Below are 17,082 nucleotides of genomic sequence, written 5' to 3' on the forward strand. Positions count from 1 at the left end.
TAAAGAAAGAGAGAAAGAATAGTCTGCAAACTACAGGCCAGTGAGCTTAATTTAGATTTGAAGCAAAATTCTAGAATGGATCTAAAGAGATGGTTAGTGAACATATACCAAAAGGAACATTTCTCTCAAAGAGCCAGCATGACTTTATCAAGAACAGGTCATGTCATATTAACCTGTTTCCTTTTTTAACAGCATCACCAAATGGGTAGATGAGGGAATGCTATATTTGACCAGCAAAGTATTTGATAAAGGTAGTTCATGGAATCTTATGGGAAAGATGGAGATATGTGGGCTAGTCCAATTGGGAGCAGTAGCTGACACACTCCATAACATGCCTATTGGGCATTTCAAATTGGATATCCTTTAAGCATCTCAAACTCAACATGTCTGAAACAAAACTCATCATCTTTTCCCCTATTTCAGTCATGGATACCATCATACTTTCAGTCATGTAAGTTCATAACCTTAGAGTCAATCACCCTTCTCCATTTTCTCTCTCACCCAATGCAATCAGTTACCAAATCCAAAACATCTCTGTCTCAATGCCCTTTCCCCTATTCACCTGACCATCATCCCAGTTTAAACCTTCATCTCCTTTTCCTTGTACTATTCCAATTGCCTCCTAACTTAATTATCTACCTCAAATGCATCTCTTCTCTAATGTAGCCTCCACATAGCCACCAAATGATTTTCTCATAAAAAAAAAACAGCGCAAACATGTCAATCTTGTAGTTAATAAATTCTAGTGGCTCCCATTACCTCATATCAAATATAAAACTCTTCTGGTTGGTATTTAAAGTTCTTCTCTACCTGGCTCCAATTAACCTTTCTAGTGTTTTTATGTATTACCCCCCCTCCCCCTCACACTCTTCAATTTAGCCGAATTGGTCTTCTCACACTGCATATCCATGTAGCATTATACCTGGCACATATTAGTAATTTAACAAGTACTGGTTGATTGATTGTTTTGGATCAATTTTTAAAAATGATCAAGATAGTAGAAGTATAGTTAGACAGTAATTCAAGTGAAAAAGATCTAGAGGTTAAGTCAGCAGACTGATATGGCAGCCAGAAAAGCTAAGCGGATCTTAGACTCCATTGAAAGAGGCATGGCTCCCATGAGTACAGGAGTTAAGCTGTAGTCTGACCTTGTCAGCTCACATCTGGAGTATTTTGTTCAGTTCTGACTATCAGAGTTTAGAAAGGGCATTAATAAACCGTAGAATGGTTGGAGGAATGCAACCAGAATGGTGAAAGATCTCCAGTACACATTCTATGAGGATCTGTTGCTGGAAACAGGAATGTTTAATTTGGGCAGGAGGGGAGATGTGACAGCTGTCTTCAAGTGTTTGCTTGAAAAGGGATTGGACTTGTTTTGTTTGGCCCCATGGATACTGGGTGGAAGTTTCCAATTTAGGCTTGATTCAAGGAATAATTTGCTAACTAATAATTAGGGCTATTCACAAGAGATGGGCTGTCTCATGAGGCAGTGGGTTTACAATCATTAGAAATCTTCAGGCATAGGCTGTTTGGTCACTTGCCTTGCTGATTGTAGTGAGAATTCTTTTCAGTTTTGACTTGAATTAGATGGCTACTGATGTCTCTTCCAAGTCTCAAGGTCTGTGGTTTATAATAAAAGGATAATGGGTACTGAAGTTTGTCTTTTTTTTTTCCTAGGGGAGAAAAAAAAATTAAAAGGTAAATTAACTACAAAAAAGAAATTGAGAAGAAACTTGTTCTCTACTTCAAGACCAGATGTAAATGTTTTCAGTTCACTTGGTATATTTTATAGTGCCCACTAGGATCCAATCAAGTGCCCCTATTGCAATTATTTTATCTGTTAATCAAAAGAAGAAAATGAAGTCAACATTGAATGGACTCTTTTCACCTGAAAGAAAAAAAACCTGAAATGTTAAAATATTTCCACTTTGATCTTTTCACTTATCTGTCTGAATCTTTTTTTAAATTCTCAATTAGTGAGATGTTTCCAGTGCTTGTTGATGTATTCAACAAATGCTATCTCAAGGAATAAATGAAGCAAGGAAGAGGTTCACATTGAAGGACTCTGTGCCTACCCAATAAATGTAAAGCCAATCTAGATGACTCAGGCAGAATAGGATTTTAGCTTATTTAATCACTAGGCAACAGTAGACCTTCTTTGGGTCACCTAAGAAACTGCATAAAATACAATCAATCATATGTACAAAGCATTTCCTGGATCACAGGGTGGAAATAGGAAAATAAACCCATAAAATTAAACTCCAGTTTGTTGTTGCATACAATGCTGACTCAACCACCTCTGTGACCCTGGAGAAGTCGTTTCTCTTCCTGGGCTTTTAGTCTTCTCAAAGAAGGAGGTCAGGTCTAAATTTCACGATCCCCATCATGCTGTATTCGGATGGGGAGGTTCTAGTTAAATTCGAATGCTATTTTGCTTGGACTCTAGCAAGCCATCACTAAAATTCTCTCTCAGCTTATTAAAATAGTTAAGTAATGGTGGTTAAGCCTTTTCACAGAATTGTCAGAGGGATGAGTAAAACATCTTTTGAAAAAAATCATGTCTAGCATTATTATAATACACGTGTGTACATAATAGTACATCTAATTTAATCACTTAGTGATTTCCTGGTTAACGAAATGAAAACTTTGCAGTTTAAAAAAAATAATTAAAATTTTAATTGTGTGAATCAAGTGGTTGGAAATAGAAACGTAATCCAAGAAGAAAGGAAGGGATGGATGGCCATAAGCTGAAATCAGGTTCCTTGCCCAGAAAGCAGATTACAGAGAAAAGAGATGCTAAAACATGTTCTATTTCTGTATGGGCTTCGGAGTCTAAAAATCAGTTTCGCCGTCCTTAGCATGGATTGAATAACAAAAATAAGGCGGGCATATTATGTAAAAGCAAAAAACATTATTATATCAGAGCTAGTATTGGATGCTACAAAAAAAAATCATTGATTTAACTTGAAGTCCCTCGGGAATAATAACATCGGAGGAAAAAACAAAAAAGGACTAGGCGGGATGTAAAAAAAGGCTATTAAACTAGTTGTTCTGATTAGGTAAATGCAAATCTCTTTTGTTTGCTGGTGTCCGGTATGGGTTGCGCTCTGCGGGTGATTTTTTTTTTTTTTTGGACAGGCTAGCCACTTTGGGGGCTGACTTAAATGTGTATGTGTGCCTGTGTTTTAAGACTGTGTGGTTGCAGTCCAAATGTTTGTGTGTATGCGTGTGTGTTTAAGGCTGAGTGTGGTTGCAGCTCAAGATTTATGCCTTCGTTTGGAGCAAAGGGGCAAGAAATAAGGAATGGAAAGTGACATGGGCTGTGAAGCAAACATCGAATCTTAGGTGTGCGAAGACTCAGAAACAAAGACCTGCCTTCTTTCTTCATCTGGGAGGACGGATTGGCATCGTGCATAGGCTCTGTTTGGGTATTTTTTCCCCCTTTGGAAGCGACTGTTTCTAACCCAAGCACGGGACGGAGCCAGTGCTACAGTCATCCCAGTGGCTGGAGTCTGAATGAAAGCTGAATGTCAATGAAGCTGGGTCTTAGCGGGGAGGGACCGTAGCCAGCCCATAGAGGCAGACTGATGATGGGAGTCCGAGGACGGCACGTTCTTTTCTTCCTCCCCCACCTCGCAGCTCTGCTAAGGAACCCATGCCTAAGGCTTGAACGACCACCAATTGTTCTCTCGGGGTAGCCACAGAAGGCACGTCTCCCCGCTCGCGGGGAGTGGGGGACCATTCCTCTTATTGCAGAGGGCGGCGGACCCCGGGGCTCTGAGGCGCCAGTCTGATCCGCGATTGGCATCTGCTTGGATTTGGTGCAGCTCCGGGTGGCGGAGTCCCGTCGGGGCTCGCCCGCACCTGCCGCGCGAGAAGGCTCTGCAGCCGGGATGCGCCTCGTAGCCCGCCGCCGCCGCCCGGGACCCGGGTCTGCCCCTGCTGCTGGGAGGCAGTGCCCGCGGTGTTAGGGCGCAGCTGGGTAGGGGCCCCTCCGCCGAAGCTTGGCAGGCGCAGCCGTCGGGGGCAGGCAGACTCTAGGAAGCGACGGCCACATGTGCTGGGAAGCAGCGGCCACAGCTCGGACTTATAGCTCGGGACTCAGCTCTCCTCCCTGACCCCGGCGCCTTTCCTGTTTTGGGAAGCCCCGATCCCCTCCTGCAAGCTCCGCCCTCCTCCACCCTCCTTTCCTTCGGCTGGCTGCAGCGCCCGCTTTTGTGCCTGCGGCTACTCCCCTTAGCAAGCGGCGACGCCCGGAACAGGACTAATACCCCGGGCTCAAAAGCGTTGCTCTTTTCCCTGCCTCCTCTGGAAGCTTTTTGTCCCCATCAGGCCGCCGTGCTGCGCGGCAGGAGAGTGTGTGTGTGAGTGTGTGTTGAGAGCGCGTGGCACAAGGGGGAGGGGCGGCGGTTGAGATGGGCGAGACCATGTCCAAGAGGCTGAAGCTCCATTTGGGAGGGGAAGCAGAGATGGAGGAGCGGGCCTTCCCCAACCCCTTCGCGGACTACGAATCCGCCTCCGCCGTGGCAATTGCCGCCGGCGTCGCTACCGAAGAGCCTCCCCCACCTGTCGGGAATGATCTGGGCCTCCCATTTCACGGCGATGGGAAGGTGAGTTGCCCGGGCCGCGGGGAGCGGGCCCGGTAAGGGAGAGGAGGCGGGGGAGCGCGGCGGGTTGGTACGGTCCGACTGCTCCGCCCCTTTCGTGAGTCTGTCGGCCCTTTGGCTGCTGGCTGGCTTCCGCGAACGCGCCTCTGGCGTCATTGTCTCCTAGCAACTGGGCCTCTCCGCTCTACTGGCTGGAGCTTGGGTGCGTGCGCAGCTCCGGCAGCTGGGGCGCTGTGGCTCTAACTGGCCCGGCTGTGGAGCTCGAGGACTGGGGTCTTGACCTCGTGTCTAGTGCCTAGTGCCTCATTCTCGTGGGCCGGCCGGGCCTCTGGGCTAGATCGAGCGCCTCACTTTACAATCCTCGGGGCGGCCGAGCGAATTAAATCGACCCGAATTTCCTTACCTCGGGAGGGGAACCTTCCAAGGCCCCAGACTCAGCATCCAAAAACGTGGCCCCGGGGCCCCCTCCCCCTCATCTAAGTTCAGCTCCTCAGATTCGGAAAATCGGGTTCAGAGCCGTGCGCGGTTCTTAGACTTGGAAAAGGGGGGACCAGAGAAGTGAGGGGTGAGCCAGGGGGCGCCGCAGGGGCAGCAGCCTGCAGATAGGACTCCGCGTGGGGCCCCACCGAGCTTGCGAGGGTTTGGGCCTCTCGGATTTTCCACTTCGTCCATTTTGTGATCCTTTTCCCTGCGTTTTACCTCTTTCACGCCCCTTTGGCCCATTTCTTTTAAAAGTCCCGGGCGATTTGCGGGCAGGGGTGGAGGCGGGTGATCTTAGCAACTGCCCTGCCCTTCCACCTGCCTGCAGGGAGGGCTTCCTGTGGCAGCCGCGCGGCCGAGATTTCACTGTGGAGCATTGTGTTATGTCCATTTCTTCTACTAATTATCCCTGGGGGGCCCTTATAGTTTTCCCCCACACACAGCCCCTCAAATGCCCCCCCCCAAAAAAGAACCACTGTAGTACTGGAATCTTCATTTTAAAATCTGATCATTTTAAGAATAGCCTTTTATCCCCAGCACGGAGCTCAGGGTCTAGCTAGCACATAGGCGTTTAATAAATGCTGTATTGTACACTTGTGTCTCTACCTTTCCCGCCCCTTTCACTTCCCCATCTCTTCTGATCTTTCACCTAAAAAAATCTTTATAGTCATTTATCAGAAAGGAAAACTTTAACTAGTCACTCCTCCCCAGTCCCCCCCTTTTATCCTCAGGCATACCGAATGAGGCTATTTGCATTGATAATTTTTAATGATTTTTTTCTTTAATTTTTATTATTATTTGTACTTACAGTGTACCTAGTCTCGCCCAGAGAGTTGACCCTTGTTACGGGGAGGAATAAAAAAGAGAGACAGAGAGGAAAAAAAAAAACAATTTGGCAAAATATCCAACTCATTAATAAAGAATGGGACATTGATAATCTCATACATCCTTAGTCCACATCATTATTTTTAAAGCTAGATATTAGTTAAAAACGTGATAACTTTAACATCTTACTGGAGTTAGGAGACCTGGACTCTACTGCTTTGAACAACTCAACTTCAGTAACTTGTTTTCATTAAAGTGATGGGACTGGAAACTGAGCCTTTTCAAGAATCTTCCCTTCAGGGTTCAGATCAATTAGAGCCTTTTACACAAAGCCTTTCCTGATTCCTCAGTGACCCTAAAATGAATTATCGATCTTTATCTCTGTACATTTTATTCCAGTGGAAGATAAGCTCCTGAAGGTAGAGAGTGTTTTATCTTTGTCTTTGTATCCTAGCTTATTAAATTGAATTGAATTGGTTCAAGATGGGTGATAGTAGTTTCCTAGTACCTTTTATTAACCTTTTTCTGTAGATAAATATTCCATTTCTTGAGGTACTAATTTTACACTTTTAAAAGAATTACAATTTTAAATAGACATTTAAATATCACGTTAATGTTTAAATTATGAGTAGAATTCTCATTTGCAAGTTTTTATACATTTTGTAATCCTTTTCAGATTAGCATTAGCTCTTTAGAGGGGAGTTAGCATCAAAATGGCTGATTCATTTTGACAGGAGCTGGAATAAATGATAGGATTCCTGTGACTTGTCTGGAACATTTTTTTTAAATGCTTTCAGCTTGAAGAAGAAAAAAAAGACTTAAAAATATATTCATGTTTTTTATCAGAAAATTTAGTGTAATTTAAAAAGGTTCTCTTAACATGCTGTCTATTAACAAACTAGAAAATTGGATCATTTAGTATAGACTTATTAAGTATTTGGGCATTTGTGTGTATCTGTGTACTGATTATACTGAACCCATGGGGATTAGGTGACATGGACTAAAATTATTACATTTTGTAGGGGTTAGGACACCCCATCCCCCACAACAGTTGCGGGTGGGGAGAGAAAAAGAAGGGGAGGGGAAAGTAAGAGACATAGATAGATTTGGGCCATTTCCATGGCAGTTTCTCAATGACTGAAACATTCAAATCATGTTAGATTTTCAAAGTATATATTCTGAACATCGTATTGGTCATGTTTATATGCTGACAAATAGGAACCACTGGAAAATGAGTGGTTGAAGATGAAAATGAGAGCTCATGTCAGAAAAAAGGATAGTAGGTAGAAGGAAAGGATATTCTGGTTAAAGACATTAATTAGTCTCTAATACATTCTATATGGATAGTATTTTGATTAACAAAAGATATCTCTATTTTTAATTCATGAAATGTCATTGAAAATGAAGTTGCAGGTATAATGAATATTCACAGACATATAAAATGGAATATTTGTTCCTTAGTTAATATGATGTACAATAGACTTACTATTCCATAAAAATCAATATTAATTGTTTGAATTGATTTGCTAACATTCATATTAGACAGTAAATAATACCAAACTTTCCTGTAATTGAGACTTCTGATTACTTTATATAGGGTACTTTTTTTTCTCTTCTATGCTGTTAATAGGTAATAGTTTTTCAAAAGCAGCAACATACTAAAATGTTAGTACTTAGTGTTCTCTAGGACATATGCTTAATCTCCATTTTGGTTAGCCTTGCATATGTGTTGAAAAAAATTATCCATTTCTATAATATCCTCCAGTCCACTGCTGTGACTCATCATGACATGGGGAGGTAGAACCCAGCACCCAACATCCTTGAACTACTTTATGGCACAGTCCTGGTAGTCTAGTGTAGGAGGAAGAGATGTGAGGCATCTCTTATGTTGTTCAGTAACATTTTCTACAGCAGAAGTTTCATGTTATTGGAAGAAATGATATGCAAAGTGGCTTTATATGGAAATTTGTGGCAAAAAACTTTTCATTTAGAAGGTATGTGTCTTGCTTTAAATGATGACTAATTACTTGAACACTTTATCCTAGGGGAAAGAACAGATTCTGCAAACTTTAGGCCAGTGAAATTGACTTTAATTCCTGTGAAAATCCTAGAATAGATCATTAAAGAGATGGTTGGTGAATATCTAAAAAAGGGAAAAGGTGATTACCAGGAGCCAGCATGGCTTCGGCAGGAATAGGTCATATGAGACTAACCTCATTTCCTTTTTTTGATAAGATTACTAAACTAGTAGGTGAAGGGAATGCTGTAGATACAGTTTATGTAGATTTTAGCAAACGTGAAGACGTATCTCATATAACCCTTGTAGGTTAGATGGAGAGGTGTGGACTAGGCAGCACTTCTTACACTATGGGTTTCGACCCCATATGGGGTTGCGAAAAAATTTGGCAACAGTAAAAGGTTTCTGAAGGCAACCAAAATTTATTCAAATCCAGCTTTGTTTCTGGCAATGCCACTGGTGTTGCTTCTTGCAACTTCACTGAAGCCTTGGTTCTGAACACCAAGCTTGTGCACTTTGCACTGTGCATGCCCTCAGGCCATGCAATGCCAACTACTGCTGTGGAAACACAAAAAGAGATCTCCAGTGGAAAAAGTTTAAGAAGCCCTGGACTAGAGGATAGTACATTTAGATGAATTCAGAACTTGTTGGATGGCCAAACTCAGAGTAATTCTTAATGATTCGATGTCATTGTGGCAGTTAAGTCTCTGGTGGGGTATCTAGGGGTCTGTGCTTTCGTCCCAAATTATTTAACATTTTTATCAGTGACCTGGATAAAGATAAAAGTAGGTAAGACCCTGCTGAGAGGGATACCTACACAATGGAGATGTAGTTGGGATCTGAAAGATCTTGACAGGTCATTGGAGCATTGGCCTAAGTAATATGAAATCCACTAGGGATAAATGAAAAAGTAGTGCATGTTGAGTACAAAAACATCAGCTTCACCAGTGCAATATGGAGGAAGTCTGGTTAGACCGAAATTGTTCTGAAAAAGATCTTGAGGTTTAAATGGACGCAAGTTCAATATGAGTCAGCAGTGTGATGTGGCAGTCAAAAAATCTAATGCTGGCATGGGCAGCATTAAGAGAAGCTTAGCTTCCAGGCAGAGGGGAGATGGCAGTCTCACTTCATGTAGAGTATCCTACTTAGCTCTGGGCTCCACAGTTGAAGAACATCTGAGAAGGGGGGAGATTGTTCACAGGAGCGCATCTGGCATAGTGAAGGTCTTGAGTCCCTGTCTGAAGAGGTTTAGCTGATGAGATTAGACACCTTTAGTCTGGAGAAGAGAAGATTTGGGAAGGACTGTTAGATTGTGAGCTCCTGGAGAGCAGGGCCTGGGTGTTTTGGGTTGTTGGTTTTTCTGCCCTTTTTAATATCCCCAGCCCTTAGTATAGTGCCTGACACATAGTAGTCACTTAATAAATGTTTATTGAACGACAGAATAGCTCACTTCATATAGTTGCCAAGTAGTCACATGGAGGAGGGATTGGGTTTCTTCTTTTTGACCCCAGAGAGCAAAACCAGGAGCAGGGGTTGGAAGTTCAGAGAGGCTAATTTAGGTCGATCAAAGCTTCCTAACCATTAGAATGTCCGAGAGTGGGAGAGGCTTTCTGGAGAGGTCATGGGTTCCCCTTTCTTGGAAGTCTTCAAGCAAAGACTGAGTGACCACTTGTTAAGTGTGTTATAACAGGAATTCTTTTTAAGTATGGATTAGACTCGATGTCTCTTAAGATCCCTTCCTACTCTCAAGTTCTGAGCAGATCTGCCTTTTGTTACCTGTGTGACCTTGGACAAGTCACTTCACGTTCTTTGGGCATCAGTTTTATCATTTGTCAATGAAGGGATTGGACTGTATGCTTCTTAGGTTCCTTTTTTGTGATCTGTAAGCTATAAGACTGACCTACACAAGATTGGTTCTTGAGGGGAAACTATATTTCTCACCGGAAGAATTCATTATGGCTTATCTTACAAATCATTGAGATGATACAAATTTGTTTATTTTAATCTTTTCTTTTCCTTTAGTACCTGTCTTTCAGGGTTGTTATAAGGATCAAATGAGATAATATTTGTAAAGCATGTAGCACAGTGCCTGGCACAAAGTAGACAATATAGAATGCTTGTTCCCTCCCCTATTGCATTTTCTGTCATTTAAGTTCTCAAAATTTGCTCAATTTGATATCTGTTCCTAGTTTTATCTTTTAAATTTTCATTTATTCTTGTGTTATAATGTGGCATTTTGAAGAGTATGAATTTGTAGGAAGATTTGAATTCAAATCTCACTTTTGCTACTATTTTGTGACTTTTGACATTTATAGAGGCTTGAGCTTGAGCTTTCAGGGGCTCAGTTTTCTTATCTGTAAAAGAGACTGTGGGGACTAGAACAAGAATATCTCTATGGTATCTTCTAGCACTGTATTAGGGAATGGGAGAGAGAGAGTTGAGCTAAGAAAATCTTTGCTTTCATGGAGATGATAATTTATTGTAAAGGAGGGGAGAAGATACTATAGTTTGAGGAGTGAGACAGATAATTTTACCACTCATCCTTATTGGATAATAGATTTAGAGCTGGAAGGAACTATAGAGATCATATATCCAGTCCCTACATTTTACAGGTGAGAAAACAGAAGACCCAAGGTTTGTACAATGTCAGGATGGAGTAGAGGTCTTCTGCTTCTATATCCGGTTGGTATTCTACTGTTCCATGTTGCCTCTCTTCTGCTCCATGGTAAATAAGCTTTATTTTTTTTTTTCAGTCCACAGGAGTAGCTAACAGTGGAAGGGAATCAGCTACTCTCTGAGAATCTCATCAGAGTTCCTACGAGTAACAGACACATTCATTCTTATCGAGGCCAAAATTAAATGCCACCTGAGCCATCACAAGCAAAATATACAATAGTTACCAAGTATGTTTCTAATTTTATTAGACTTTATTCTTCCAAAAGGAAAATTATTCATATTGGTCATTTCCAAACTAGTTTAGGCACACAAACACCTTAAGGCTTGAAATGTAAGATATGTGTCATATACGTGGAAAGTATTTGTGATTTTGTCAACATGGGGCATACCCATTATTGGAACTTCCTCCACCACTGCATGTCATAATCTATCTATAATATAGTACATAACTCCTAGAGAATTGCCTCAGGCTTGAAGGTTAAGGGACATGCCACACATCTAGTAATGGTCAGAGATTGAATGTGAAGTCATGTCTTCCTGACTTTAAGCCTAGGATTCTATCTGCTATGTCTCACTACTTTGCGTATGATGTTTTTTGCAGACATGATCTTGGTGCTGGGGGACTTAGAATATTGAGGGGAGAGGGAATTTTTAGGACAAAACAGAATTAAGCCTATTTTCACATAACTGATATGTTCATTCCATATAATTTAAATTGCTACACATAAATGTTCTCATAGTATGTTATTTAAAAATTTAATATTTTAGGAAGAAATTTGTGCTAGTATGAGGGGGTTGGACTAGATGATCTCAAATGTTTCAGATCTAAAACTATGATACTACTCAAATTTTTCATGGAGCTCCCTATTTATATCATGTAATATACGAAGATTTTATAAAACATAATTTGAGAAACACTGAGTCATGTTATAAGAGTAGTTTTTGTATTTTAAGGCATAAAGGAAAGAAGATCTGTTATTTGCTTTGATAAATATTGCAGAATGATAAATTTTTTTGTACATGTTACATTATAAGACATGTAAGAATATATGTACATATGCACAATGGAATTGGAGGTGTGGTGAATCTGGAAACTTCATTTGTCTTATTTAATCATCAGAACATTCTAACATATTTGAAAACCTGCCAAGTTCTTGAGCTAGAAGAGACCTTGCCATTAAATTGCTGACTGAGCAACTCTATGAAATATCTAGTTTATAGCATCATTTATCAAGGAAATGTTGTGATAAGATAAAAAGTCAGTGGCAAGGATGAAAGATAATAGACGGGATGGAAAAGCATTTTTGAAATGTTTACTGCACTAAGCACTGGAAATTCAAATAGCTCGTATTCTATTAGAGAGACAGCACACATCAGAGGGTTCAGCCACAGGATCAGTGGAAAGGGCTGATGGTCTGGGGGCATTTGCAGGGTGGATTCAAGGCCTGGGGGAGACTAGACGGCACAGTAGCAGGGCAGGTTGTAAGGCCTGATGATTCTCTATCTCAGCTAGAGGGATTGTAGTTGCTGTAGAATAGCTTAGCTTGTAAAATGAGGATAATGATGACACCTAATTCATAGGGTTATTGTGAGGATCGAATGGGATAACATGTAAAATCCTTTGCAAGCCTTAAAGTGCAACAGAAATGCTAGCTATTATCTTTATCACCACATTATTAATAATAATATTACCCAAGGATTTAAGGTTAAAATTAGGAATGCCCCATGTCCCTCGTGTATTCAGGTCCAGTACTTCCGGAAGCAGAGATCCTGGTGGAATCTTGGTGGCTGAGGACAGTTGGTTCCATGCCTGTCTGCTCTGGTCTACTGGCTGGAGCCTGGTGGTGCGCAAGGGGTGAGTGAGGGTTGAGCTAGGACCCTGAGGGCCACTCTGCTTTCTGGTGAGCCACCAGTGTTCCATTCATTATTCTCCCAGTGCTGGGAGAAAGCAAGCAAGGGCTTCAGCATATTAGGTGACATCCATGTAGGAAGAGATAGACAAAAGTGAGGCAAAATGGAAAAGCATAGAAGGGATGCTATCCGCATCACTGGAGGGAACTCCCAAATAGGTAAGATCACAAACCATTGGGTAGGTTGAGAGTAAACATTAGGAAAAGGAGTCTACAGGTACTATGCAGAAAGTCATAGAATTTTAGAACTGTAATAGGCTCTTTGATGATGAATTGATCATCTAGTTCAATTCCCTAGTTTTATAGAGAGGGAAACTGAAGCCCAGAGTTTTATTTAAGCCAGGACATGGAATTGTCTTTAAATAAAATTGCTTCAGTAGTTCCTACTGTCTGAAATTTACAGATGAGTTCTAATAACCCCTACTCTCTACTACTCAGTTCTGTTCCTTTTGGAAAAAAATACCAATTGCCATGAGGTGAGGTGAGGAGGTTTGGAAGTTGAAGACTCTATTTTGGTTCAGGTGCTCTTATTGTCAGCAGGTTTTGCTTTTTTGAGAGGTAGCTAGTAGTGGTGTGAGCTTTACCATCTGCATCATACCTTTTTTGTTTGCTGTAGGCTGAAAGCTGCCAAAGCCATCTGTTACTGAGTAGTACCTGGAACCTTTTGGATCTATCAGATTTTAATCTCTACAATAGTTTAGTTTAGAAAAAGAATGGTAAATTGTGGTTTGAGGGAGGATGGCATAATGAAACTCAGAAATTTAATCCTTTCTGAGGGCTAGAACATAGGATGCCCCCCAACCCACGCAAGGGTACAAACTACTTTAGTATTTAATCTTATTTTTAAATGAATTTAATCTTGTAGTCTGTGTGCCTACAGGATTCTTACTCTGTGTTTAGCATGATATTTTTCTTCATTGTGTGATCAATGTTAGCCTCCTCTTTCTAGAATCAGACATTAAATATATAGTATTTGTCCATCACAGTCCCATTTTGTAGTGTAGAAGACATTTCTTGGTTTCCATTACCTCATCTGTAGAATAAGGAGTTTTGTATTAGATGATCTTTAAATTGCATTCCAGCTCTAAATCTTATAAAATCAAATTTGTAATCAAATGATACTTAACTTACTGCTTTTTAAAGTATACTCTGAGGTTAACACCAAAGAAGAGAGGAGCAAATGTCCCTTCTCCCTTCTTTGCTACAGTGACTCTGGATGTGCATGTGGAGCATTTGCGTATAGTATTAGACTCAGGAGATGCATTAGTGTTAATTTTCTGAACAGCTTTTTTCTCTCTTTTTTGTTCTTTGTTATGAAGGATGGCTGGCTTTCTGGGAAACAGAGTACAGATAGGGATATGGCAGTGGAGGTGTCAGAAGAACAAAAGATATCAATAACAATTTAAAAAGTGTGATCTGGGAGCCTTTTGCTTCTTAGGAACTCAGTTTGAAAAAAGATGAAGAGTGGAAGAAATATTCTGAGGGAAAAGGGTCAACATTTGGTCTGTGTGGGAAGGTGTCAAATATAAAGAATGGGATTGTTACAATAATGGCAAATACAAATTAACACTGTCAGCATAGTAGAAAGGGAGAAGAAACCTAAATGTAAAAATTGAAAGGGACCCACGTATATTCACTGAGACAACCACAAAACAGTATTATTATATTTTAATGGAGTACTTTAAGTTCTTACAATAAAAGATGTTGTAGTCATTAAAACATCATAATTATATTCTTTCCCCTTATAGTTTCCTGTAATAGTGAGGAAAAGAATGAGTGAAAATTATATACAAAAAGGTATAGGTGAATAGGAAGATTAAAGGTATTTTAGTACTTTAAAATTAAAACCTTTTAATGGTTTATTCACACATTACTAATAATCAGTCTTCCATACCTAACAGGGTCTTTGAATTGTTTGGTTCATTGCTCAGTCTCCTGAGCATTCTGCAGTGTTCAACACTGCTGACCATTCCTTTCTTCAGGCAACTATCTCCTTCCTTGGTTTTCATGACACTGTTCACTTTTGGTTTTTACTTAGCTCCATGTGTATACTTCAAGGCTATGTCCTGTCTGTCTGTCTCTGTTTCTCTCTCTACACACACACTCTCTGGGTCATCTCTGAAGCTTCTATGGTGCCTTATTTCCATGCAAATGACTCCCAAATCTGGATATCTACACATAGAGCCCCTCCTTTCTCTCTTGGGCTCCAGTCCTGCATAAGCAAGTTTCTGCTAGTGATCTCTACTTGGATGTCCCACAGGCATCTCAAAGTGAAAATGCCCAAAACAGCACCTAGCTTCCCCCTAATCTACTTTTCTCCCTAACTTCTCTGTTGACAAGGCACCATTACCCTTCTGCTTCTTCAGGTCACAACCTTGGAGTTTTCTTGATGATTTACTCTTCCCCCACATATTCAATCAGAGACCAAGTCCTGTGGATTCTTCCTCTTCAACATCTCATATAAATGTCCTCTTCTGGCCATTCATATGGTCACCACCTGGTGGTGTACTTTTTCTTGAACTACTTCAGTAACCTCTTAATTGGGTTCCTTGCTTCTAGTCTTTCCCAGCTTCCACTCAACCTTTACTTAGCTACCAGGCAGTATGGGCTGGTCAGCACCCCTCTGGTGTGAGGGCTTTCTGAGTCCTTTTCAGGGCTGCTCATCTACCTTCCACCCAACTCTCACCTATTGCTCTAAGAAGCTTGTGCAGTGGCCACACCTCAGTGTGTGGCCTTGGCAGATAGACTAAACCAGGTTGAGGGTAACCTATAGGCCTCAAGCCCGTCAGTGAGTTAGGGGGATACTACCCAAGCATGTGAAGACTTCCCCCCACAGAACAGGTAAATGAGAACAATTTATTCCAATGGCCACAGAGGCAGCTGAAGCAGGCAGACATTGAAGATGCCAAGGTCATCCCAGTCATCCTGACTTTTGTCTTGCCACTGGATTTGGATGACTCTGGAAGAGTGAGGCTGACACTGTGCAACTCAGCTTCACTTAAATTGATTTCACTCACAAGTCAAGACATTACCCCATTATATCATTGGTCCTCTTTGAAACAAAGGATGAGCAACACTTGGCTACCATATTGATGTTACTAACACACAGGTCTGACTATGTCACTACTTTTCTTGAGAAGCTTCAGTGACTCCCTCTTGACTCTAGAATCAAATTCAGACTCCTCTGTTTGTCATTAAAAGCTCATCACAATCTGGCTTCTACCTATTTTTCCGTATTAATTTCATGTTACTACTCCTCGTGTACTGTGCCTTCCAGCTTGACCAGCATATTTGCTCTTCTTCCTCCTCAGTCCTCCATGCTTTGAGGCAACTAGGTGGCACCATAGTGTACAGAGCGCTGGGCCTGGAGTCAGGAACAGGAGTTCCAAACCCAGCCTCAGACACTTAGAAGCTGTGCAGCCTTGGATGAGTCACTTAGCCTCTGTCTGCCTGTTTCCTTAACTGTAAACTGGGAATAAAAACCACTCCTGACTCACAGAGTTCTTGTGCGTATCAAATGAGATAATATTCATAAAGCAAATGGTGGTACCTGGCACATAGTAGGTACTGTAGAAATCCTTATTCCCTTCTCTCAACATTTCCCTTTGCCTCTCATGTCTTTGCACGCCACTCTCTCCTATGTCAGGAATGTTACTCCTCACGCCTACCTCTTGGAACCTCTGGCTCCCTCTGGAACTTGGCTCAAATTCTGGTCCCTTCCTACCCCAATGACTGATGCATTTCCCCTTCCCTGAAACTACTTTGTATTTTATTATGTCCATAATTTACCTAACATGTACTATAATTTCTTAAAGGGAGAGTTCTGTTGCATGTTTATTTTTCTATCCAAATCATTTGGTGCATAGTAGGCATGAATGCTTATTGAATTGATTTTTAGAGTAGGTATTTGAAGCATGAGCCTATATCTCAGACCCCTGGAGCAGCTCCTTAACAGGCTTCCTCACCATAAATTGAGATGTTTTAACTAGATGCTGGTTGTAGTCTCCTCTCTCCAACTCCTTAATTCTCAAATTTTACCAGTGATTTGTATGCTCGGAAGAGAATTACAACAGAATGTTGACTCTTGACAGACAAGTAATTGTATGAGAGAATTATTTGGCACAGCCTTCTCAAAAAAGGCAGCAGTGAAAAAAAACTACTAGAACAAAGCCAGTATGATAGGGCATGTCAGCCCACTAGATAATATTTGAGTACCTGTGCAGGGATAGCATAGGAGAGGCAGAGAGATACTCATTCCAGATGCCCATGCCCATTAGGGATCTATAAAATGGAATCCAAAGATACCATGGACTTAAACAAGGTCATCTTCTGCTTTCCTTCATTCATATGCATGAAAAACGATGATTGCGTTCCAAATGCCAATAATGAGGCATTAACTGATCCTTTATCATTAGCTTAATACTCCATCTGCTTGTGCTGAAATGCCATCATAGTCAATCACTTTGATTGTCTCTACCTTTGAATGCCTCTTAGAAAAGATAGGATTTTCAGCTCTCTATTTGCCATAGATATTTAGTCAATAAGCATATGTGCCAGGCAGTGTATT

General features: G+C 41.2%; 1 protein-coding gene across 1 annotated transcript in view; it reads left to right on the plus strand.

Moving 5' to 3' along the window:
* Positions 1–3,132: 3,132 nt before the first annotated feature.
* LANCL2 (LanC like 2) overlaps positions 3,133–17,082 on the plus strand; it is a 63,567-nt gene continuing 49,617 nt past the window's right edge. The window contains exon 1 of the mRNA XM_036738689.1: positions 3,133–4,610. Coding sequence (XP_036594584.1) covers positions 4,416–4,610 — 195 coding nt within the window. The 5' untranslated portion in view covers positions 3,133–4,415. The remainder of the gene's footprint in view (positions 4,611–17,082) is intronic.

The sequence above is a fragment of the Trichosurus vulpecula genome, chromosome 9, assembly GCF_011100635.1.
Source record: "Trichosurus vulpecula isolate mTriVul1 chromosome 9, mTriVul1.pri, whole genome shotgun sequence".
Lineage (NCBI taxonomy): Eukaryota > Metazoa > Chordata > Mammalia > Diprotodontia > Phalangeridae > Trichosurus > Trichosurus vulpecula.